The sequence below is a fragment of the Protopterus annectens genome, chromosome 16.part0 (assembly GCF_019279795.1).
Source record: "Protopterus annectens isolate FY-2018-M chromosome 16.part0, PAN1.0, whole genome shotgun sequence".
Taxonomy (NCBI): domain Eukaryota; kingdom Metazoa; phylum Chordata; order Ceratodontiformes; family Protopteridae; genus Protopterus; species Protopterus annectens.
This window is the reverse complement of record NC_056750.1, coordinates 197414446-197441804: the sequence shown is the minus strand read 5'-3', so window position 1 is coordinate 197441804 and position 27359 is coordinate 197414446. Positions and strand designations below refer to the sequence as shown.

General features: G+C 38.7%; 1 protein-coding gene across 1 annotated transcript in view; it reads right to left on the bottom strand.

The window, feature by feature from the left end:
* Positions 1–27359, bottom strand: part of LOC122791068 (tubulin polymerization-promoting protein family member 3-like) — a 187873-nt gene that overhangs the window by 13153 nt on the left and 147361 nt on the right. The window contains exon 3 of the mRNA XM_044058843.1: positions 12822–12975. Coding sequence (XP_043914778.1) covers positions 12822–12975 — 154 coding nt within the window. The remainder of the gene's footprint in view (positions 1–12821; positions 12976–27359) is intronic.

Sequence of the window (27359 nt, the reverse complement as noted above, 5' to 3'; positions counted from 1 at the left end):
AAGCAACTAGTCCAGGTACACATCCAGGAGTGAGGGTTAAATGTTTTGCATGCAACCAGTGGGGCCAGTAAGTGGGAAAGACAAAATGCCAATAGTAGGTTGTCTTGGGACAACAAGGGTGCCAAACTATCACCAGAAGCTATATCCTATTGTAGTGAATGGCAAAGAGGCCATTGCCAAGAGAGACAAAGCCTCTGATATAACCATTGTAATGCCTGCAATGGTTACAGAGGAGCACTACTTGCCTGGACAGTCTACTCCAGTCAGGGCTTTAGGAGGGATCCCATTCAAAATACCTTTGGCTAGGGTTCACCTTGACTGGGAGGGTGGAAAAGGAAGCCAGCAAGTAGATGTGTTTGAGGATATACCTGCAGATGTCCTGATAGGGAATGATTTTGATAGTGTGGTACCCTGTGCTTGTGCAGTAACACGCAGTCAGGCTTGGAGAAAAGCAGGTAAGTCTGGTAACCTAGGGGAGACCCAGAAAAATGGCATGCTTGCAGTCAGGACTGGTGAGGTGGTTACTGCAGGGAGGAAGCTATGCTGTAGCAGTGAGACTAAAGGTGAGCCACAGCTGCTTGTGGGTACTGATGGTTCCTTGGACAGAGTGACTGCAAAGGTAGAGGTGAGTAGTAGTACCCAGGCTGACAGTGAGGCACCACTGTCAGAGGATGCCAGACTTCTTGTGGAAGGGAAGCTGGGAAGGGTTACAAGGGGAAAGTTGAGACAGGCTCAGCTCTCAGACCCTACATTGCAAGGTCTGAGGCAGGTAGCTAGGGAGGCACCTGATTCTCAAGGGAAGGCGGAATATGTATACTGGGACAAAGGGTTACTATACAGAGAGTGGACCCCTGCAGGAGGGCTAGAAGGCGAGAGATACAGCAGTTGGTAGTGCTTAGAGCCTACCATCTGGCTCTTCTAGCCATAGCCCATGATATTTCCTTTGCAGGTCATATGGGCATAAAACATACAAAGAGGCGTATTATGCAGAACTTCTATTGGTCTGGAATTTCCAGAGATGTAACAGGGTACTGCAGGACCTGTGAGCAGTGCCAAAAGATAGGCAAGGCAGGAGACAAGGTGAGAGCTCCTTTGATGCCTTTGCCTGTGATTGAGTAGCTATTTCAGATGGTAGCTATGGATATTGTGGGTTCTCTGAGTACCACAAGTTCCACAGGGAAAAAGTATATCCTATTGGTAGTGGATTATGCTACATGATACCCTGAGGCAGTGGCTTTGTCCTCCATTGAGGTAGATAAGGTGGCAAATGCTTTGTTACGGATTTTCAGCAGGGTAGGTTTCCGAAAAGAAATACTGTCTGACAGAGCTGCCAATTTCATGTCCGACCTGCTGGCTTGTCTGTGGAAGTCCTGTGGGGTGAAGCACATAAAGACCACCCCCTACCATCCCCAGACTAAGGGTCTTGTGGAGATGTTAAACTCTACAATCAAGTACATACTATGGGCATTTGAAGAACAATTTAAGAGGGAGTGGGACAAATATTTGCCCCATCTGTTGTTTGTTTACAGAGAGGTTTCCCAGGAATTCACAGTTTTTTCACCCTTTGAGTTGCTGTATGGGCATAGGGCGAGGGGATCTCTAGACTTAATACGAGATGAGTGGGAAGGTGAGTGCGAGTCTCACAAGGAGTCTGTTGTTGCATACATCCTAAACCTCAGGACAAGGCTCAGGGAACTCCCAGGCTTGGCCCAGGAGAACCTGGCAGAAGCCCAACAACAGAAAAAGGTGTGGTATGACAGGAATGTTCGAGCTAGAGAGTATGCTTGTGGGGCATCAGGTAATGGTTCTCATTCCTGTCAGACACAACAAGCTGCAAACAGCTTGGGAGGGACCCTAAAAGGTGGTAAGAAAGGTAAGTGATGTTAACTAAATGGTGGAACTCCTAGGCAGATGGCAGGGGCACAAATTGTACCATGTTAACATGATGAAGCCTTACCATGATAGGGAGGCCCTTGTGCTGAGCATTTGCAGTAGATTGCAGGAGGAGTTTGAGGGAGATCTGGGGACTGATCTCCTCAGTGAGGCTTGGGCTGACACCTCAGTGGAAGGGGTAGCAATGTCCCAGCAGCTATCTTCTACCCAGGTTCAAGAAATCCGAGTAGTGTTGCAGGAATTTGGGGACGTGTTCACTGTGAAACCAGGGTGCACCCACCTAGTGCAGCACCAGGTGGATACAAGATCCCAAAGGCAGGCCTATCAGGCAGGCCCTTATAGGGTGCCTGAGAGAGTCAGACAGACTCTAAGGAAGGAGGTACATGAGATGTTGGAACTAGAAGTGATTCAAGAGTCCAACAGTCCCTGGGCCTCCCCAGTGGTGGTGCTGGTGACAAAGAAGGATGGCAGCACCAGGTTCTTTGTGGACTACAGGAAACTGAATAGTCTCACAGAGTTGGATGCTTACCCCGTGCCTAGGACAGATGAGGCTCTAGAGCAGCTGGGTGGGGCTAAGAATCTTACAAGCAATGATGTTACCAAGGGTTACTGGCAGGTGCCCTTGACTCCCAGTGATAGAGAGAAGTCAGCCTTTGTGACTCCTTTTGGCTTGTATGAGTTCACAAAGATGCCCTTTGGGATGAAAAATGCCCCAGTGACTTTTCAGAGGATTGTAGACCATATCCTAGTAGGAGCTGGAGGGTTTGCCCTTACTTACCTAGATGATATTGCCATCTACAGCCATTCCTGGCCAGAGCACCTTTAGCATGTCAGGGAGGTGCTGGGCAGACTACAGAGGGCAGAGTTGACCATTAAGCCGAGCAGATGTCAGGTGTGTATGGCAGAGGTCTCCTACCTAGAACATAGAGTGGGGAGTGGTAAGCTGAGGCCAAAACCTGCCAAAGTGGAAGCCATTCAGGCATGGCCTGCACCTGTTACTAAAAAGCAGGTGAGAGCATTTTTAGGGACAGCAGGGTACTACAGAAAGTTCATCCCCAGTTATAGTACCATAGCTGCTCTCCTCACAGACCTGACAAGGAAGAACAGGCCAGATAAGGTAGTGCGGACCCCAGCATGTGAGCAGGCATTCCAGAAGCTTAAAAAAGCTTTGGGAGGACCTCCTGTGTTAGCCAGTCCAGATTACAGCAAAGAATTTGTTGTGCAGGTGGATGCTTCATACCATGGGGTGGGGGCTGTACTTAGCCAGATTTCTTCAGAGGGGGAAGAGCACTGAGTTCTTTATCTCAGTCATAGGCTCCAACCCAGGGAGGAATGCTATGCAGCTGTAGAAAAGGAATGTCTAGCCATAGTGTGGGCACTGCAGAAACTTCAGCCTTACCTGCATGGAAGAAAATTCACAGTTATAACAGATCACGGCCCTCTAACATGATTAAACAGAGCCAGTCAGCAAAATGCCAAGTTGCTAAGATGGAGCCTGGGTTGCAAGCATATGATATGTCAGTGCAGCACCACAGTGGGAGTAGCAATGCCAATGCAGCTGGGCTCTCAAGATGGGGAATGGTGTAGGTATACTCAGATAGACCTAACCCTCTCAAGCGGCGTTTCTCAAGGGTCACTTGAAAAACTAGCTTGAGTTCTCCGGGGGGGGGGGAGGGATGTGAAGACTTGTAGAAATGGGTGAAGGCTGCCAGCTTAGCCAGATAGAATTGTGCAGATAATTCTATCATTTGTAAATATGAATGTTGAACTTAAAACAATGTGGCAACATTACCATCTGCTGTAAAGAAAGCTAAGCCAAGCATTTCTTGTTGGTCCTTTGAAATTAAAATTATTTCATCACTGCCTTTGATGTTTTACAAGTCGGCTCCAGTCCGGCTAGATGAAGGCTTCCTGCCTATTGTTTTAAGGCTAAAGTTAATGACCAGAATTTATATGTGGAATGTCCTTTATTTCTCTAAGTTTAAAAGAATGTAAATGCAGTTTCTGTCAGCCTGGGAACACCAGGAAAGTGTAAAAGATGATGTAATGTTTAGCAGAACTGGAGTTTCAATTTAAACAGCGAGAACCAGAGATTATTAAGCATTTTTGTCTGACTATCCAACTCAGCATTCTGCCTGTTGTCTTATGTAAGTTATCTTAGACTTGTGTTTTCTTTTAGATTAGCTAGGAACTAGAAAGTTTAGAGTAAGTGTTTTTCTGTGATGTCAGAACTGTACTACTGATTTATTTTAAGTATTTCTGTGTGATCTCTGAACTCTTTTGACTAGCGTTGTGTAGTAGAAAGTATTGTCTTGTGGTTTTAATTATTTATTATTAAATATTTTAAAACCTTTTAACTCTGGCTGGTTTTGTGTAGAGATAAGTTAAGCTCTAAGAGTACATTGCATGTATATAATGATCCTGTACCAGGTCACTCTAATAATCCTTGAGACTGTTTAGTCACATCTACCATTTGGATAATAATATTGCATAGTAATAATCGGACACCCCTTTTAAGGGCCTTTGAGTATCTGATACTCAAAGGCCCTTAAAAGGGGTGTCCAATTATTACTATGCAATATTATTATCCAAATGGTAGATGTGACTAAACAGTCTCAAGGATTATTAGACACCCACTTGCTGGTAGCTCACAACATACTTGCTCACTCCCGCTTGCTCAAAAAGTAAGTGCTCTAACTCCCACTACTCTAATATCTCATAACTACTTAACTACCGGACCCTGTGAAACTGTATACTCTTACCAGAGCCCTAAATCTAACCTTAAAACTCCCACCCACTTTTGAGTCTTCATTCCCTTACCCTAAAACTCCCCTCCTTCTACCTACCCCTAAAAATCCCCTCCTCATCCCTAAACATAAAAATCCCTTCCTGCTCCCTAAGCTTAAAACTCCCTTACTGCTTCCTAACCTTAAAACTCCCTTACCCCTAAAACTCCCCTCCTGATCCCTAAACATAAATCTCCCTTCCTGCTCCCTAACCCTAAAACTCCCTTACTGCTCCCTAACCTTAAAACTGCCTTACCCCTAAAACTCCCCACCTGATCCCTAAACATAAAACTCCCTTCCTGCTCCCTAAACCCAACGTCCTTCCTAATTGCTGCTCTAATCTGTACTTCCATCTCCTCTTACTCCCTCCTCAGTACTGCCACCCTTAGCTCACCCAGACTCAAATAATGTGCCTGGCTGTGTTTCTGGAGATGCTTCCCAAGCTGGTAGTTGAATCTGAGCTTGAGAGGCAGCCCATATCAGCTACAAGACTCTCAAGTCCCTGGCTTTAAGACAGTGGTTTCTGATTGTTTCAAACTCGGGTGCTTTTAGTAGAATCTTTGAAATATTTACTTTTCAACTTGTTGTTGATCTTGTTTTTCCTGGTCCACCAATAAAAATGGGTAGTTCTCAAATTGACTTCCCATAAGCCAAAATATGCATAAATAATATTTTACAAGTTACCTTACACATATGATGAAAGCACTGGTGAAGATATTAACTTCGTTATATGCTTGTGAAACTCCTTAAATGAAGAAAGAAAAGCCCTTATGTAGCTGAGTCAAAATGTATTCTTTATACCATTTGTGTTACATTATTACCAAGAAGCTTTCATAACACATCCTGTTTTGTACATTAGTTTGACTAACATTTTTTCACTTTGACTGTACTAGGTTAATCCTGTACAGACAGTGGACAAAAAGGTTAACTTTAAATCAACATTGCAAGATTAGGCTATATTTCATTTAATTAGTGAATAATAATTTTAGTCAGTGTCATTGGTATAACAGGTATCACACTCGCCTTTTATGTAGAAGGATGTGGGTTCTATTCCTACACCAGGCAGATTGAATATTTGCAGTATAGTACAGCATAATAGATGGTGTTGGGGTGTTGCACTCCTGAGTGTGTCATTCTTTGGATGACATGTTAAACTGAGGTCCCATCTGTTTGACTTGGTGGTAGCTCAAGTGGATGTAAAAGCTACCACTGCATCTTCTGAAAAGAGTAGGGGACATTCCTCGATGCCTGGTCAAATTTCCCCCAGTAATATAAATACTACCTTGGGTCTCCCCTGGAAAGAGGCTACTAGCCTAGTGGGACTAACCCAGTGAAAAAGTATAAATAAATTAAGAGTTTATTTTGGCAAACTAGTCTCCCCACTGCACTAACTCAAGTCCTTTCTACTGACACTCGTGAGGAGAATGTTAAATGTTCACTCTACTCACATTATGGTAATTCCACCAAGGACATGAATATACCACTGAATTCAAATGTTGGCTATGCACATGGGCATTATCTTTAGAAATAGTTTTACTGTATAATGCTGACTGCAACTTTGTCAACACTCAGATTCAAGTAACTGTGTAATAACTCTGATACACTGTCAATGTCTTAGCATTTAAAATTTCTTTTTTTGTTTTATAGGCTGAAATAAGTTTTTCAAAGTAGCTTAGTTTGAAGAAAATGAAAGATACGTCTTTTTTTCTAGCTTAATGTGATCTCTGAGATATGATATTTAGTGAAGAATATGTGGCTATATCCCCTATGCAGAAGCAGGTAGGCTGTCCAGTGCAAAGACTACGTTTTTTATACTTTGTGTGATCTTTTGTATTGTGAGTTTATTTATTCACATTATTGCATATTTTAAATGTTTAGGTTTTGATGTTTTGGGGTACAATTGTAATGTTTAATTAGTCATTATGTATCCCTTGTTAGTGTGGGTTGCATCCTATGGCTTCTCTGTTTATACAAACTATTTTTGCCTTCTCATCACACAATTTTAAGTCTTGATTAATTTGGTAGATGATTGTTTTTGGGGTATACTTATATCTATATTTATTTATTTTCTCACAGCTCTATAATATCAACTTCTGCCATATCAGTACTATTATTTTTGAATTTTGGTGAGTCTGTAGATATGTATTTTCTTGTTCTAAACATGTATTTATGATGCATGCTCAAAAAAGATTAAATATTTTTTTCAGAATGTTAAGTTAAAGGTTCCATTATGTCACATAGCAAACTATCCCTTTTACTTATGTTTTATTCAGCTCTATTCAGTAGCATACCGCCTGCTCAGAGGTGATCTCTGCCTGACGTACAAGGCCATGTCCAATCAGGATCTGATGGACATGCTCCACCTCAAAAAATCCAAATCCATCAGGACCACGAGAGCTAAAGACTTAAACCTTGGCACAAATATGAATAGGACATGCTGGAGGGATAGATTCATAACCCAGAGGCTTCCCATGCTTTGGAACAAGATCCCAGTTCGTATTAGGCAGAGCCCCTCACTGACTCTCTTCAAGAGAAATCTTGATGAGTGGATGGGAGATCGTACGTTTACCCCAAGGGTCACATCTGTGTCACTGCTAGACAGGGGCACAGTAAACTAATTCTATTATATAAGGGGACCTTCTTTGTGTCACTACTAGACAGAGGCACAGTATTCTAAATTTATTCTGTACATTTTTTGTACCATTTCATGGGGTGGCAAAAGCCACATCACTATGGCTAGGCTTACAAATGCCCCAGGGCAGATAGCCTAGTACTATACTATGAAACTATTTAAGGTATTCCTTGACTAATACTCAGTTCTTTCAGAGAAATATTATTATTTTGTCTACAATTCTTAAAGTGGAACTGGAATGGGTCATAAAGCGCCAACTAATATAGTCCACATTCATTAACCCTACTGATATGAAACTCACTCCTTCAAATTTCTTAGTACAAAAGATCTCTGCAGCACTGTACTAGCGAGATCATACTATAAGGACTTACCCCAATGGTTCTTCTATTGGCAAAATGTACAAAACAGCTTAGACATTGCAATTTACATCTTGCATAAAACAAAACTGACAGTGTCTGTAATAGCTGTATGATGTCTCTCCATCTTAACAAAGAGAGCAGTCTGTGGTCTTTTGCCAAGAAAAGCATCCTTGTCTTTTTAGAACTAGTTCACTCCTTTATGACTATGACATGCCATCTTGGACACCCCTTTTCAACTGGTCAGGAAGCCAGCCTTAAGCTGCACCATAAATGTATCTGACAAAAACATCTGGGCAGTATACAGAAGACATTTAAATTGTCATTATCCCATGTGATATTTCTTTGCTTCAACAGCCATTTGTCCATTACAATCCCCATATTATAGCTGATGTAATACTTTAACTAATACTACTGATAGCACTTATGCATGTCGAGTCTGCTTATCATATTCCTCTGTACACCCACATGTGCCCTACGTCAAGTAAACCCAGAAGGCAAAACCCCACTTGTTTTATAATAAAAGGACCCCATAACATCCTTCTTGCCACCTGATACTTCACTGCACTTTATACATTTGCCACTGAATCATTTTTTCTTATAATTCATTGATCTATTTATTGTATATATTTTTAATCATTATGTTTTGTAACTTAGGAAGCTTGCTTAGACATCTTCCACAGTGCAAAACATGGGAGCCAAGCTCCTAGATGTTAGTAGGAAACATTTACTATAAAGTTGTATACTTATTTATTGCTTGATAGCAACAGAAGAAGACTGATCCACAAAAACAGTTATAGTGACTGTGCTGAAAAGGAAACAGGATCTAAAGTTTACCATTAGATGCATAATTAATGCAAATAAAAGAACCAGAAGTGTAACACACTGCAATAAAGAAAATAATGCAAAAATTACTTTGACACATATTTACATGTAATATAGTAATATTGCTCAGTGTTGTATCAGCAATGCTCCTCTGTACATTACTTAAAACATAAAAAAAAAAATAATATTTTGCAGGCTAAGTACTATGCAGATAGTCAAAATTAACATGCCATGTCATTGGGAATAAAGATGAAGCCAGAGATGGCATTGTTTCTCAGGCTTCTTCTTTCGGCTTTTCCCGCTTAGGGGTCACCACAGCGGATCACCTGTCTGCTCATGATTGGCAGTGGAGTTTTACAGTGTTGAGTTGCCAGCCCGACGCCCAACCTTCCACGGAAGGCACATGCACACACGCACTCATGCTTAGGGCCAGTTTAGAGTGTCCAAGCCACCTACAGTATGTCTTTGGGATGTGGGAGGAAACCGCAGCACCCGGAGGAAACCCATGCGACCACAGGGAGGACATGCAGACTCCACACAGAAGGCACCCTAGCTGAGAATCGAACTGGAGAACCTCCTGCTGTGAGGCAGCAATGCTAACCGCTGCACCACCGTGGCCGCTTCTCAGGCTAAAAGCCTAAAACCTTTGAAACTAGTGTAAAGACATTTCTGACCGCTGTGTTGCATGGAAGCATAACACAGTGCAGTAATGACATCTATTTAGTAGGGTTTAATTTATCTACCCCAATAAGTAGCTGTTCTATTGCTCTTTGTTTTGCTGCATGACTGCTTTTAGTTTCAAAGGATTTAGGCTTTTAGTTTTAGTAGCAGCAATGTCAGCTCTGCTGTATCTTTATTCCCAATGACATGGTCCCTTAATTTTGACTGTCCACATAGTGCAACTGCTTTTGAGGCCAGATTGTGTTCTGAATTTCATCCAAGATGTGAAAAAGAACCATTGAGCAGAATGAGAATTTAGAGTTCAACACAAAGTTTCTGTGGTCAGTATGTCCTATGTAACCCACCTTCTAAAAAACTCTGAGGCTGTGTAATGATACTGGAATGGTGCATTTATACACAAGGGGCATAACACTCTCCCATGATGGCTAGATGTGTTGTAGTTCCTTACTTAAAAAAATTAAAGATGCATTTGCATGCTTGCAGAGTCTGAGTGCTGTAACCATAGCGGAGTAGACAACAGATTGCCGCTAATGTATGGTGTCAGAACCTAATAACAATGGAGCACTACATGCCAGAGTTTGTCATCCTCAACAAATTTAATGAAATGATATGCAGAGAGAGAGAGAGAAGACTACCTTCTACAAATTGTGGTTCAAGCAATTAGAATAGTGATCAGAGTACCACAGTTCAACAAACATGATGTAAAAATGGATTCTGGCAAATCCTACTGCCCAAGGAATCTGCCAAATATATCACCTTTATTAGTCTGTGTGGCTGCTATTTCCTCAACAAGCTACTCTTGAGAATTGCTTTTGGAATACTTCAGAAGTGAATTTCATTGGCCCTGTCGGACTTCAGTTTGCCACTTAGATGATTCCTTATATGAGAGAAAACACAGTCAGGCCATGATGCCAGACAGCATACTGTGTTAAACAATATCCATGAATCTGGTATCACACCAAACATGAAAAGATGTAAATTGACCAAAAGTGAAGTAAAATCTGACAACTGAGTTTTATCACCCAAGAAGAGTGAAGTGTGACAGAGAAAGGGCCTCAATTGTTTGCTCAGGGATGTAAGTGTGATCCTCACAATAGTGAAAATTTAGGTTCAACTACTAGACTAACTCTGGCATTGCTGTATCTTGGACTACCTCTTCTTCTCTGAGGTATAGTAATCCATCCTCAACCTCTTTCTCCCATTTTGCACATGGGATCAGGGTGTCACTTTCAACAGTGGCAGTCATCTCGAACCAAGGTTTACACCGCCGGGTGGCTAGCCCTGCCATGCTAATTCATCTGTACCACACACACACACACACACACACACACACACACACACACACACACACACACACACACACACACACACACACGCACACACACGTATGCCTACGACCAATTTAGAGTGTCCAATACACCTACTGCATGTCTTTTATAGTAATGATGGACTGAATATATAGAAGTAGCAGAGATGTGTGTATAGGGTGTCCCCCCTATATCAGGGGTATAGGGAAGGGAGGGCTTTTCCTGTGAAAAATACTTGTTAGGTATAACAGCAAGTTTCTCCCTTTGCTTTTGCATTCCAAGTATTGCACTTAATATCTTTCAGATTCTCAGGACTCTCCTTGAAGAGTCTTGAAATTCCAATGAATTACCCAGAAAAGACAATTGCATTATAGAAGATGAAGGTGGCATAGCCATCCAACATGGCTGAAATATAACCTTTCTTTGAGATTGTTAAGCAGCTGGGTAAATGCATTTTGTGCTGGCAGGATAAGTCACCAAAAAGCCTATTCTCCCACAAAAAAAATTGGTTGAGAAAATGGTCCTCAAAAAGCATTCAGTCAACTGAAAGTTGAGCTTTTATCCACTTCTGTGTTGACATCATCATGCAAATAAAGAAGTGAAAATGTCTGCTGATACATTTTATATGGTCGTCAGGGGTGGGGGTGGGGGGTATTCACATTCAGAAAGATGAGAAGCAGTGGATTCATGTACCATATGCATCATGGTCATTGTCCAGAACAGAGTAACAATATGCATAATTAGAAAAAGAGGCCTTGGACACAATGTGGGAATGTAAAACATTAACAGAATCTCATACAGCTCCAACGAAGACAGACCACAGGCCTCTGATAAGTTTGCTGGATACTCAAGCTCTGAATGAGTATCAGCACAGAATCTGGATTCCATTTCAGGCACATGAGATTCTCTTGCACAATCACTCGTGCTCTAGGCAAGACTTTACTGGTAGCAGGCACATTGTCTTCAGCACTAAAGTCTCAGGATGGAAAGAAGAGCAAAATGAACACAAACATGATGGAGGATACTGATACTTATGTACTGTAGATATTGTGATGGATAACTTAATGTAGCTTACTTGGCTGAGCATTGAAAGCTGGTTTGTTCTGACAGTACATGTTCTCAGATGATGATCTCCTGACAATACTGACAGCCATGTAGCAGCCTTCTAGGTGTTGTAATGAAATGGTACTGGGTAGAAAAAGCATCTCTCATTACAGTTCACAATGGTCTTTTGGTAGAAGGCTCCTTGTTCATGATGCATTTAACTATGCACCTTGTCAGAAATGATGGTAGTTGTGTAGACTCTGACAATGACAATTACTAGTTAGTAGTGAATTATTTTTTCCAGTTTATGGAAATTGTAAAACTAAATCCTGTGTAGTATTTCCCAGATATTGCATTCCAGACAGGGTATTCTCTAAAAATGGACCTCATTTTTTTTTGAGAGCTGTGGGTTCAGAGGCATTGCTAGGGTCCAAAACTCACCCAGATCAAAGGTGAGGCTGACCACTATATCCAGATGATGAAACATCAGCACAGAAAAACAGAAAATCCTTATTTAGCACTTCTTACTTACAGTCAGATGTCTTTGGCAAAGGGATACAGTCCAGCCCAGCTTTTAATGTGGCACAGAGTTTGTGCCATGGTGTCTCAGCTTCTGAAATTGATAGTACCAGAACTCTCTGACCAGATAGCCTTAGCTGCTATAGAATGGGGTGAGAGACAGAAGGCAGCTGAGTTCTTCAGCATGAGATGCAGCAGAATACACCAAAGTCTGCTTTTGTTTCAACAAGATGTAGCAATCACTGCTGCCAAGACCATGGTGACTTCAGTGCTACCCCACTACAAACCCCACTTTTATCTACTAGAGGGGCATCAGGGCATACTTAGATGGAATATAAAACATCCCTATCATTGCAAAAGCCTTTGGAATGACAGTAATCAACCAGTTGTTTAGGGACTGACACCATATCAGTACCAGGTACTTGTGTAACATTATTGGCATAATTCAGAGCAAGAAATAGTCCTAAGTCAAGCAACATCTGTGCCTATAAATGCTGTCTCTGGTACTTCACAATGTATTCTGATCAAACAGTTCTTCTTTAGCAAAAATACATTCAACAAACGAATTGACAAAATGATCAGATTCTCACTCCTGTATATACTATCTACTTTCTACTCTGCAGGGGAAAACATTTCTTATATGTAGTTCTTTTGAGTTTTCATAGTTTATTTAAAAATGTTTATTTCAATTCAGGTATTTCAGGACATGAACAAATGACAAATATTTACCCTTCCACATAGACATTACTGCCATATGAAATAGGCTAGGTTTTCATACCGTTACTCCAACATTGACTGGCTCCTTCCCAGCCAAAAGCTTGTAAATTTCGTTCGTGGCCTCCTCTTCAGACTTCCCTTTAAACCGCTTTGTAGCAAGCTCCTTCATTGCTTGCTGGAACTGTACAAAGTTCAGAGCACGGGCTGATTTGGGCCTGAAAAAAAAACATAATAGTATTCTGTTATACTTGGGAAGCATTTAATTCAGTATATTTAGCATGTGCAATCCATGAAATGTAAAATATTCAGTATCTGGGGTGGATTTTCAGTTTTTCCCCCTTTTTTACTTACTTTTAGTTTGATTAGCAAAAAATGACAGACCTTTCACTGATAATGTGTTTAAGTAATACTGACAGAATGCAAACATATGTGTCGAGTTACAGAATTTAAACAGCACATGCCAATTCATGCTGCATTTTTGCTACCCTTGTTTTTATTTTTCAGACGGAATATTTACATTTTGCAGCAATGTGTATCAAAATCAGTTTCAAACCTACACAACCATAACGCTGCTGAGTAGATACAACTATTTCTCTATTTCTGTTGAACTATATAGCCACTCTCCACCAAGACATTTCCTGTTACATGTATTTATTGACCTCTTACCCTCACAGAAGATGGTGCCATGTTACAGGGACAAAATAATTGGGTTTACCAGTTGGCTAAGGAGCTGGTGCCTACCATGGGTGACTCAGTTTGTGTCTGCATTTTAAGAGATGTATGGTACTTGAGCTTGCTTTACAGGTGACAGTCTCCATGACATTATTCAGGGAGTATGTGTTCTAAACAGAAACTGTTCTGCCCCACCCCAAGTGTCTTTTTTTAGGAAAGCAACAGTGATTGCATTCCTTACTGACATATAAAGAGTCATACAGTGTGAGGATAGCACTTCTTAATGCTCAAGAATTTACCAGTAAAATGAGTACCCTGAAAGCTTTATTGACTTTGCAGGGTATAAGGCTCTGCACTACCATTGAAAATTTGTTCAAAAAATCAATCAAGCAATCCCATGTTGCAGAGTTTATTAATGTACCACTTGAGTTCTTGTGAAATTGTAAAGGTGTGCTCAGAGTCTAAGATACTAAATGTACAGGTGATCATAAAAATATGGACATCATATGTAAATGAGTGTAAGAGAACCCCCTTTAACACTCTCATAAAGTATATGGATGCCATTTCAGAAATGAATAACTTAACACAGAGTATTTACTTGCGGAGACTTCATCTAACCCATAATCAGCTGTGACCACATCTCTTTGACCTTGCTGATGCTACTTACTTAAAGAAACCAATGAAAGATTCACTATTAAAAATGATAAATTAGATCTCGCATTAATTAACATGCTATCCATTTGCTCTGTCCCAGGCCTCTTGCCATACTTAGTCAACTCTGACCATAAAATAGTCATGTTGAGCATAAGAACCCAGAGCAACATAATTTTGGGGATTTCTCAACCAGCAAGAACCCCATAATTAATAACGACTTTACCAATAATAACTAGGCTTACATTTTAGACAGGCCTACATGACAACAAATTATAGCTCTGCACTCTTCTACAACATCCTTAATGATTGCATTACTAATTATATCCACAACCATTGCACATGCTATCCATGCCATAGCACCAGGTTGGAAACCTCCATATGTCCATAATACCAGGCATTAGTCATATTATCCAGGATTAAAAATGCCAGTCCTGTGAGCCCAAAAAAATATCCCTGACTGCTTTTTCACAAGTACTGAACAAAACAGTGCAGATTCATTGCACATTTCACTTGGAAAAACTCTTGTTACTGGCTTTGTCTGTAAAATTTGTCAGGAGGCCACTGTAGTTCCTACTGACATTAGAACATCCACAGCTGATCCAGAAAACTATATCTACTGTATATCAATCTGGCCAATATCATTTGCAAGGTTACAGAGTGGATGTTCACATGGCTAATTCATTTGTAAAAACTAAATGAAAACTCCAGCCAAGCTAGTACTTCCAATGAATGACCTCCGAAACTTCTTGTGACAGAGGTACATGGGATATATGGAAATGACCCTTATGAACATCAGGTCTTTCAGCTATATGGTGATTCTGATTGCCCATGACTTTTATTTTTTTGAAGTAATTTTAATGTACAATTTCAGACCAATAAAGCCAAACCCCAATAGCTATGGATAGGCATATTTCGGCCTTGTTATGACCTCGTCAGTATAGCACAAGCAGAGTGTTGGGCTAAGCATAAGAAACACAGGGTTGTTATATCCAGTTGATGTCCATTATTATTAGGGTGACTGCAAAATATCCCAACTAACAAATTAAAACAAAGAGTGAGAAGGTCACACTGAAAAAACAATCAGTGAAAACTAAATGAAAACTCCAGCCAAGCTAGAACTTCCAATGAGTGACCTCCGAAACCTCCTGCGACAGAGGTACATGGGATATATGCAAATGACCCTTATGGTGATTTGCTACATCTAGATGCATTTCAGAATGGAGTTGTTAAAGGAAGACCATGTCTCCTAAACCTGATTACCATCTTCAAGGAAGTTGCAGGTGGTCTAAATGCAGGATTGTTAGTATATAAGTCCTGCCTAGATCTGGTCAAAGTATTCAACACCATACCACACAAAGATTATAAATAAACTTAGTAAAAGCAGAGTTAATAATTATGTGATATGCTAGATAGTACACTGATTCTCTGGAAGAGCACATGTAGCATCGATAGCAACAAAATTATCATACCAGCAGTGTGTTTTTAAATGGTGTTTTTAAATGGTGATCATACCAGCAGTGTGCTGTTGGGGTTTATACACAGTCCTTTACAGTTTCTCATCTTTTGCTCAGATGCCTGAATTGATACCAGCACCCTCTGGATAACCATTTTTTTTATTTCTTTTTGCAGCCCAGTGACTACTGACTACTACTTGTTCCCAATCATAAGACCATCAAGCAGGCAGTCATCAGATATTTTTCTGTTTTCTGGCTGTTGTCTACTACAGTGGCTGCCATGTGACTCACATATGCTTGGGCCTGTGTTGCCTTCCCTTGTGACTGTCTGCATTCCTGCACATGCTCAATAAAGGTTTTCACATGGGTGTGGCTTGGCAAAGGAAGCAAACATCCTGGGCACATAATGCTGGATGTCATGCAACTCTCTCCTGTAGGTTCATGACTGAAATGAAAGTATTGCTAGTTTAGATACCCAAATTTTCCTGGCAGGCTTAAGGACCTGTCCTTATGCTCTGTCTTATTTTATCTCCTCAGAGAGGTCTGCCTTACATTTCTATACAATGGAATATTAAAGAAATATCTCTGCTTATTAGGAATATGAAATCTAGTACATACTGAGCAGAAGGCCAGCAAGCACGCAGACAGAATCATAAACCAACACAAGGAAGTTGTGGAAAATAAAGATGTTGAACAACTTTTAAACCAAATTAAAGTTGTTAAAAAAAAATCTCACTACCACTTTTTGGAGACGTCTTTAAACTGAATGAATAAATTAACCTAAAACATTTAAATATTTCAGACTGAATGAATAAATAACCCTCAAACCTCTTATAACAAAAGAAGCAAGTAGGACAATGAATTACCAGTGGTTTCCCGATCTTTGGAATAAAAATGTCAGTCACTACTCACTTTTATTAAAAAAAACTACATAAATACATGTGTATGTATAAATTCTTACACAGAACAACTGCAGGCAGACTTACTGAGATCCACTTGGTTATAAGCATGGTATTGATTGCCCTGTACAAGTACATACACATGATTTACCTTCAGTCGGTTGACTAACATGCATGTCAACATACTGAAGGTAAATCAATCTATAGCAGAGAGTCGATTATCTGAACATCGATTATCAGAAATGTCAATTATCCGAACGCAGCTTTCTAAGTTTTTGGGTAGAAGAAACCATAAAGTCTGAATATGTAAGGGCATTTGCTTGTGTGTGTTTTTTGAGCTTGTATGTGAAAAATATTCTTTATTGTCCACTGGAATTGCTGAATGGTTGAAAAGTGTATTCTCTGTGTGCAGAAAAAACAAGATTTTAGAGGTTTTTTTTATCTGGTTTAATGTATGTTTGATTATCCGAATAGTTTGATTATCCGAACTACCCTATGTCCCAATTAGTTTAGATAATCAACTGTCTACTGTATGTTGAAAACCAAAACCTTGACTTCCTAATAAACATGCTCTGAGGAAGAACCGAGGTGCATACAACTTTAAAACACTGTTTTTTATAGGGGGGCAAACCCCCTGCATCTGCCATGTGGGGAGCTGCTCCCCCAATATCCCCTATAATTATATATTCCAAGCTCACACTGGGGAAAGAGAATTTACCCCTACCCGAGGACTGTCGATTTTCAGGCACTTGTCAACTATCTGTATAATCAAACAAATGCGGTCGATTAAACAGATGCCAGTCAAACTCCCTGTCGACCTAACCAGTGTGTATGTGTACATTTCTACACAGGACAACTGCAGGCATATTTAATGAGAGCTTCTAGGCAGTAAGCATGGTATTGATTGCCCGTACAAGTTCATACACACACACACACACACAGACACACATACACATGCTCAATTAATGTATTTTAATGACAGAACACTAGTTAGTTCTCCAAGAAGAGTTGTTATACCACTCAAAACATGTACCATAACATGAAAAGGGGTAATTTCAGGTCTCATCTCAACGACTGCTACTCCATTTCTAATTTGCTAATTCTATATCCTAAAATGTAAGCTATTCCTAAAGCCCTGCTGTTAAACTTAATGTACAGTCTTGTAGTCACCTCAACCAATCTGAGAAAAGAGGACAGCTGTCTGCATTAATTGTCCCACAAGAAAATAAAAAGGTGAAAAAGAAAAGCTTTGATTTGTGTGTGTGTGGGGGGGTATAATAAATGGCTGACCTGTGTTTGACTGCTGTAGTCAGTACTGCAGGACCTTGCTTAGCTTAGCATTATCCTAGTAAGCTTTACTTCTCAACAATGTTCAACACATCTTTTATTTAGAGAACTAGTTTAGGATATCCAGAAGAAAGTATACTGCACTATTTTAAAATGCAAGGGTTAGTATGACAAGTCCAAAAACTTAAAGAAAAGTTGGTCATTTTCCAAAAGAAACCCATGTGGGTACCCATGTACGATGTCATATGATGAGCCAAAAAAGTAATTTGTAATATATAGAGAACTTCTGATACTCAATGGGACATTTTGAACACATAATATTTTTATTTTTCAGAATGATGTAATACCATGTACCCTGCTTTATCCACAGCATTATTTTTTTGTTTAGCTCTATCTATATCTATCTATCTATCTATCTATCTATCTATCTATCTATCTATCTATCTATCTAGCCTTTGTTGATCAGGTTAGCCCAACTAGACTATTGGCCTCTTTTCAAAGAAGACCCAAGGTGGTATTTATACTACTAGGGTAAATTTGGCCAGGACATCAGAGCACTCCCCCTACTCTCTGGAGCTGCTAGATGGCTCCCAAACACAACAAGAAAGGGGCCTAATGGAGGCAACAGTATGGAGGAGAAGAGAATACCTATGGAGAGTTTGGACGGAGAAGTAAGAATTTGGAGAAAAAATTGTTTGATGTGGAAGTTCAGAATGTAAGCAAAGATTCCAAAGTTGTGTGCATTACAAATGAGCAGAGTTTAGCTGTCTCCAAGGAAAAGGAGGTAAGAAGGGATGCAGATAACAGGAATGGCATCAGGAGGGCTTGAAGATGATGTTATCTTAAAAGTAATTGAGTAGAAAAATCCAGGTAACAGTTCTGATGTTTCATGGGGTGAGATGGCAGATAACATTTTTGGATCTACTTAGGATGGTAATGTGTAAAAGGGACAGTTGATGTGACAGCAGAGAAGGCAGCAGTTAAAACTCATGCAGCAGTGACAGAAAGTAAGAAGAAAGCAACAACAAATGTGGAAAGTGTCTGGTTTTGTGGTAGCAGATAATGCAGCAACTAAAATATATGCAGCAGTGACAGAAGGCAAAAAAAAAAGAGGCAGAGCAGCAAGAAAGTGTAAACTGTTTTTAAAAAGAAAAGAAGACCAACTGTGAGAATAGGAGCAGAAAGTGAAACACAGGCATTGTGTATAAGATAATGTGGTTACTATTTCCAGTTTTTAAACTCAAGAAATGTATCTTTTATACATATTGGGACAGAGACTTTTTCTGATTTAACATTTGAAACTAATGAACTGATGATGATATTTCTGGAACTCTATAACAAAATGATGGAAATGTATCCACGGAACAGATAATTGTTTTCTGACAGTAACTTGCATGGTAAAAATATGTTACTTTGCAGTTCAGAACTGATGAACTGAAAGAAGACAATGTTAAAAAATGCAGGCAGGGTCTATGTGAACTGTTGATAATACTGTGAAAGTTAGAGATGAGACAAATTTATGAAAGGAGGGTGGATGCTGGAAGCTGTTTTGAAATGTGAAAAAAACATATTGAAACACTTGCCAAGTGTTATTTTTGTGGCAGGTCATGGAGAAACAGTAAGATATACTGGCCAGCCTAAATCATGCTTCTTTTGTGGGGACTTTTCTCATTTAATTAATGATTGTGACAGGGTGTAATGTAACCAGTATGGGGAGAAAGAACATACAGCAAGAAGGTGTGTACCTGAATGCAGGTTGGGTAAAAAGGGGATACATTTGGATGGATTGTCAAGAGCAAATTGTAAATAATGGAAAAGAAGTGAAAAGGGACAGAAACATACATGAGGAAGGACAACAAGAGGCAGGAGGGGAGGGTGAGCTAGGTCAAGAAGAAACTGTAGAAGAAGAAAAAATATGGCAGGGAAATGAGAAGAGGGAGAGAGTGTGCATACATGAAGACAGATCAGGAGAAGAGACTGATTTTAATATTTTTTTTTAAGTTCTAGCCAGTGAAAAATCTGATTATGAGGATCAAGGATTATTTGTACAGAAACCTAGGAAAAATATTCAATTGGGAAACAGTAAAAATAAGAAAATTAAAATGTAAAAATATTTCCTCTAAACTTAAAAAGAAGACCATAAACACGTTTATAGAGTACTTTCAGTAAATGTGAATAGTATTATTAACACTTAAGAAGGATAGAGGTACTGGGATGGTGTGCTAATTGTGATGTGACTGTTATTCTGTTACAGGAAGTAATATTCCTGACAAGTGAAGAAAGACTACAAACAGAAAGATTGTGAGACAGAACTATAATATGGAACTTAGGAAGCGAATGTTGTTGTGGAGTGGCTGTGTTATGTAAAATAAAAAAAAAAATGTGAAAATACTAGATGTAAGGTTGGCAAGGATGGGAAGCTTACCTGGTGTGGATGAGAGGTGGAGACAACGTGTTTATAGAACTATATGCACATATAACTAGCAAGAAAAGAGAGATTCTGTTTCATCAAATATTAGACTATGTGGTGGTTAACATGAAAATTACATTTGTAGGGGACTTTAATTATGATTTAAGGGTAAAATGTAAAAAGAAAGGCTAAGATATAAAAGAAATACAGGAAGCGATAAAATGTGGTAAATTAGCTGTGTGGAGCAAAAATCAAAGACTTATAGAAGGGGGCACTTGGATCTAACATTGATTATTTTGTATTATTTGAAGGATTGGGCATAGCAGATAGTAATACAGTTGTGTCAGCTTTTTCAGACCATTTAGCAATATGGATAGAGGTGATGGAGGAAAGGGGGTATATTAAAATAGGAACAAAAATAAAAAGAATAAATGAGAAATTTATGAGATTAAATTGGAGAGTGAGAAGTATTAGAGTTATGGAAGGATCATATAACCATGAAGGACTTCTATAAAAACTGGTCTGAATGGTGGATTGAATTTAAAAAAGAAGTATAAAAAGTATTTTTTTCAATGTCAGGATGAGGTAAGAAAGAAAGAGAAAGTGGAGTATTGGAAAATGAATAAAAATGTTTTGGAGAATTTAGAGAATCATCTTCTTCTTTTTCTTTTGGTGGTTCCCGTTAGGGATTGCCACAGAGGATCATCCGTTTCCATTTCTTCCTGTCCTCTGCATCTTGCTCTGTCACACCAACCACCTACATGTCCTCTCTCACCACATCCATAAACCTTATCTTAGGCCTTCCTCTTTTCCTCTTTTCCTCTTACCTGGCAGCTCAATCCTTTGCATCCTTTTCCTAGTGTACCCAGCATCCCTCCTCAGCACATGTCCAAACCAGTACAATCTTGCCTCTCTGGCTTTGTCTCTAAACTGTCCAACCTGGGCTGACCCTCTAATATACTTATTCCTAATCCTGTCCATCCTCGTCACACCCAGTGCAAATCTTAACATCTTTAACTTTGCCATGTCCAGCTCTGACTCCTGCCTTTTTGTCAATGCCACGTCTCCAACCCATATAACATAGCTGGTCTCACTACCCTCTTGTAGACCTTCCCTTTCACTCTTACTGGTACCTGTCTGTTGCAAATCACTCCTGACACTCTTCTCCACCCACTCTACCCTGCCTGTACTCTCTTCTTCACCTCTCTTCCACACTCACCATTATACAAGTGAGTGTTATGATATGGAAAAATTACTGTTTAGGCAGAGAGGAGGTATCTGCATATTTAGGTGAAATAGTAAAGGAGGATATTAGTATAATGAGGGAAATAAAATATGTAAAAGGAGAGGTAAAAAGAACACAAGAGGAAATGATGAGGAATTGTAGTACAGCATGTGGAAAATATGTATAAGAGTAAAAAGAAGAAAAATAAGAGAGAATGGAAAGCAAAAACAATGCATAACAAATTAAGGAAGAATTTGAAAAAGAAATTAGTATTAGTGAATTGAATAAAGAACTTAGGAAACTAAATGTTGATTCAGTATTAGCCCCAGATAGTATAGGTTATGGAATGTATGATAAATTAATGGATTGGCAATGAAAGTATCTTGTAAATGTACGGAATTAATGGTTGAAGGATGGGTTTGTATATGAAGAGTTAGATAGTGGGATATTAAGATATGTATGGAAGAAAGATGAGAAGAATTAATTAAAAAATTGAAGATACATCTTACTAAACAACACAGATTATAAATGTTATGAGAATAAAACAGAGGAGAATTGATAGATGGAAGGATAAGGGAGATTATGGGAAAAAGTATACATGGTACAAAAGGGAAGGGAAGTCAAGAATTGTTATTGGTTGTAAGAGAAATTGTGAATGATATTATAAGTAAAAGGGAGGATGTGAAATGTATGGTAGGTGATATTAGCAAGGCATTTGATACAGTAGGACATGATACTTTGTGGAATGTTATGGAGAGGTATGCAATAGGTAATAGAATTAAGAGTGTGTGTATGTCAGCATATCAAAATAATAGAGTGAGGGTATTAGTGAATAGGTGAGGGTATTAGTGAATAGGTGGCTGAGTAAAAAAAATATCCATGAAGTGTGGTATAAGGCAAGGATGTCCAATGAGAGGAATTTTGTTTGCAATGGAAATGAATGTGATAGTGAGTGAAGTAGTTTATAAAATGGAAGATGCTAGATATGTTATACAAAAGGAGTTGGTGATGACAGTACTTTTGACATACATAGATGATATAGCTGTAGTTGCTAAGAAGAAAATATGGATGAGGGACGTGTTGGTTTGTATGAATGGATGTTTAAAGGAAGTAGGAATTACCTTGAATAAAGATAAAATTAAGGGTTTGGATGATGTGGTGAAAACTGGGGGTGTATATTTTTCAGTGAATGGTCTGTCTTTATTATGGATAAAATTTAGGAAAAATAATGTAGTTATGATGCAATGGGAGTGTTTGATAAAAGAAATGAAAGAAATATGTCTTCTGTGGAGCATGTATAGATTAGCGTTCAAGAAAAAAATTTTCATCTGTTGAATTCTTTATCAATGGGAAAAAAAACATATATGTCAAATGTTTATACGATCCCAAAAAAATATGAAAAAGAAATTTGTGCAGTTGGCGTTTTCTTTCAATGGGGTTTAAAATTAAATCCAGTGAAAATAGGTATGTTGTATATGAGTGAAGACAAAGGGATATTGGGGGTTACTGTATCCGGTTGTTTATTCTATTTCTTTAAAATTGTATAGAGTATTAAAGTGGGTAAAGGAAGAGAATGAGAAATTAATAACGAGAATGTTTAATATGGTACAAAAAAGTTCTGGGAGATGATGAGAATGAGAAAAAGAGAAAATAATACATAAATGAAAAAAAATTAAATATTACAAAGAAAAAATACATGGAAAATAAAAACTGATGATATAGAGGAAGATAGAATGATATATGTGATAAAACACTATTATTATGTAAATCCATGGGAAATTTACCAGAAGGAGTGATTAAAGCCATTAAAGTAAGGAAAAGGTGCTGTGCCAAGATAATAGAGTTCCAGAGTTTTCTATGGAAACTGGTAATAAATAAGTTGCCAGTAAATGGGAATTTGCCATATTAAAAGAAAGTTGAAGGAGTTTGTTAATTTTCCGGGGAGGAAGAGACACCAGAACATGTTTTTAAATGTAAATGAGTGGTGAATCTCTGGGAAAAGTTGTGTGAAGAATTTTTTTCCAGAATATTAATGACAAGCAATATACATGTGAATATGATTATGTCTGGATATTATAAAAACAAGAAGAAATGATATGTGAGAAGGGTAGATGAGACTTTATTTTAGGTAGTAATTATTTAATGAGAAATCGATTTTGGTAGATATATTGCAAGAAAATTAGATTATCGTTGTGGAAAAAGGAGTGGGGGTTATTATGGAAGAATAACAATGAGGATTTTACAAGAAAATGATAAAGAGTAAAAAAACAGAAATCTGTATATATGTGCCTGTAAATATGCACATTTTGTAAATACGTAAATTGTTTTTATGTTGTGTTAAATAAAGGAGCTGTGGGATCTTTTATATCCACCTGTGCTATTACCAAATCAAGTAGATGGGTCTTTGGTTTAACATCTCATCTGAAGGATTACTTCCCTGATCCTTGTCCTGATCTACTGAAATCAGTTTGTGTATCTTATGTACTTTTTATGTGACATGCTGTACTATGCTTGTCCTTTATTCCTTTTCCTTCCTTTGTTTGTCAAAGTTCTCGAACAACCCATTAAGAGAATGATGCAGACTGTGTGCTTCTTTAGCAGTCCACTACAAAATCATCTCAGAAGATATTTCCTAAAAAAAATATGACTTACATTTAAGCAGAGAGGATTATGGGCTCATAGTTATATACTAGGCTAATGACCACCAGGGCCTTTATAAGCCTAACTGCAATGTGCAATGAAGCTCAGTTGTATCCCTATGTATCATGGGCATTTATTTGGAGGGGGTATTTTAGTTAGGAAGTTTCTAGAGGTTATGTGGAGGAGGTGTTACTTTGGGCATTATTGTCTGCTTCTGTCTGTCAGAGACATGGGAGCAGACCCATGGTGAATGTCCAATTTCCCATCCATTGTAAGTGCTCATGCTTAAATAGTGTTAAGGATGGATTCTGCTTCACATGAATGGGGAGCCTGTTCCAGAGCATGGGGATCCTAAGAGACACATATCTGTCTTACCAACATGCCTTATTTATGTCACAAGCAAAATTTAAAACCTTGGATCTAGTAATTCTGATGCTGTTCATGTTGGGGATGTGCAAAAGGTCCATCAGAGCTGGATCCAAAGATACATTGTATGCCAGGCATAGATTGTTTCACACAACCTGTAGAAGACATAGTATAGAGATAGTGCTTTAAAATGATCTGCATAGGACAATGTGTTTGTTCCCTGAATTCTACTGGTACAGAACCTTTGTGGGCATTCCAACTGTTAACATCACATTTCATAGGTCATTACTAGGCTAATGACCCCGGGGGGCCTTTTTAAGCCTAGTCATGCTTCCTAAAGGTGAGAATAAAATCCTGTACCTTGGGTCTATATTAAATCTCTGACCTTTGCCATTTAGGCAGAGAATGGGGGCCAGGAGACACTACACACAGCTATAATAATTGAAAATACTTCATTATTTTTGAAAAATATTGAGCATGAGTATATATATATATATATATATATATATATATATATATATATATATATATATATATATATATATATATACACACACATATCTATATATATATATAGACACACACACACACACACACTCACACACACACATGTATATATAGACATAGGGAGAGTGTATATGTATATATACATATATATATATATATATATATATATATATATATATATATACGGTTTACCTTTAAAATGTCACAACACACTTGTGCGACTCTTCATCACAGATTTGTAATGTCGGAAACTGTACCATCGAATCCTCACAACAGTGAATCTGCTACCCAAAAGAATGTTGACACTCCGAGAATGTCAACTTTGTTCAAAACACCAGCACTTCCAGAAGTCTCCTACGAGCATTATGCTGGGGGCAATCCCCCTGCACCCCCCATGTAAGGCTGCACCCCCCCACACACCCCGTGCTAAATATATATACTAACTCTGAGATTGCACTACAGTGAGGGAAGGGGTACATGTCCCGATTCCCACTGTAGTGTGAGCTCCACTCAAAATGCCAAACTCAGAAAAGAGCGAATGCACACTGGCATTCTCTGCTTTCTGAGTTTGGCATTTTTCAGTTCACTAATGCAAATTGTTGAAAACAGCCTTTCTTACATCTGACCATCATAGATGTGCACTTTGACATTTTAGAGGTAAACTAAATATATAAATATGTGTATATATATATATATATATATATATATATATATATATATATATATATATATATATATATATATATATATATATATATATATATATATAAAGAGAGGGAGAGGGTATATATATATATATATATATATATATATATATATATATATATATATCTATGTGTGAGAAAGAGAGATTTGTTCAATATAATAACACAAATCGTTTTTACAAATAAGTCTTGCTGTCTTCTGATCTTCTCACTTTTTTCTGACACTTCTGATGTCTTTAAGTTTTTGTTGCCAAAATAAGACCTATTTAACAGCAATGCTGGTTTAAAATATGTTGCAGCAGCTTTAGTCTCTTTAAGTGGCTTGCAAACTGAGAAAGTACAATACTATTTATTTATTGATGCAATATTGTTTGATAACTGCAACAGGAGGTTGATTGGGGAAAAGATTCATTTTGGCCATAGTTTTCGTCAAAGGCAGAAATGAAAGCTAAAAAATACAAAATAACATAAAAAATCAATACAGGATAATGAGCAAAGCGAGGAAGCTAATACCCTGTGCACTTTACAACTAAATAGGTTCATAGGTTCATAGGCTGGTACTAGGCTATCAGCCTTAGGGCCTATACAAGCCTAGCCATAACAATTCCCTGGCTATTTCTTCCCACACTATTTACTTCCTGGACCCCTGTCTAGCAGGGTGTCTGACATGATCCCTGGGGTGAATATCCTTTCTCCCATCCAATCATCAAGGTTCCTTTTGAAGAGGACCGAAGAGGCGCTCTGCTTGGCATGTATGGGCAGTCTATTCCAGAGTCTGGGGAGTCTCTGGGTCAGGAACCTATCCCTCCAGCATGTTTTGTTTATTGTGTGCGTTTGGCTCTGAGGGATTGGGATTTCAGCTCTGCGTTTGACTTGGCCTTGTATGTTAATCAGAGATCGCCTCTGAGTAGACGATATGCGACAGAGTATAGCTGGAGTTTTTTTAAGGCGGTCAGCATAGGGCATCTGCTTTAGGCCTGTGATTCTTTTAGTGAGGTATTTCTGTGGCCTTCCCAGTTGTTGCAGGTGTCTTGAGAGGTACATACCAAATGGGGCGTTGTATTCTATAATGGGTCTAATGAGGGATAAGTACAGTGGGACAATGACCTCCTTTTTTAGGATGAAAAGCCCTTAGTGATGAGATGTGCCACATAGAAGGATTTCCTGGCTGTGGTTGTCGAAGGTGAGACCACTGTCCACCTGTGTCCCTAAGTCTCTTATCACACTTTCAGTGTTTAGTGTACCGCCACCTATGTGGTAATTCACAGGTACGTTTTTTCCCAAAGGGGATAGCTACATTTCTATGAATATAATCATAATACAAATATGAATAGAATCAGAAAAGACAGTAACATGCAAACACTACCACGGAGATACTTTAGATAATAGAAAACAGACCAGTCCATTTAACATTAATCTGATTCATCAAAGGTAGCTTTATCAAAACCTGTTTGTTCAGGATCCAAGGAATGAACAACAAACGCATCTATAAGTGTTATAACTTGCCTGGTGGGAAGAAGACTTCAGAATTAGTTATATTAATTAGTTGAAGCCAGGGAGTACAGGGTGATGCAAATCCAATATAAAAACATTTACAGAATCAGTCTGTTTAGCCTTTGTATGTTACCAAAAAGACTTTAGGTTTCATCAGCTTCAAAAAAGTCAGGTGTGTTTCTGTACATATGCTGTCACAAAGCATTTATTAGAAGCATTACATGTAGAGCTGAGAGATATTTTATGCAACAGAATCTAATGTATTATAATTAACATTAACTCAATTC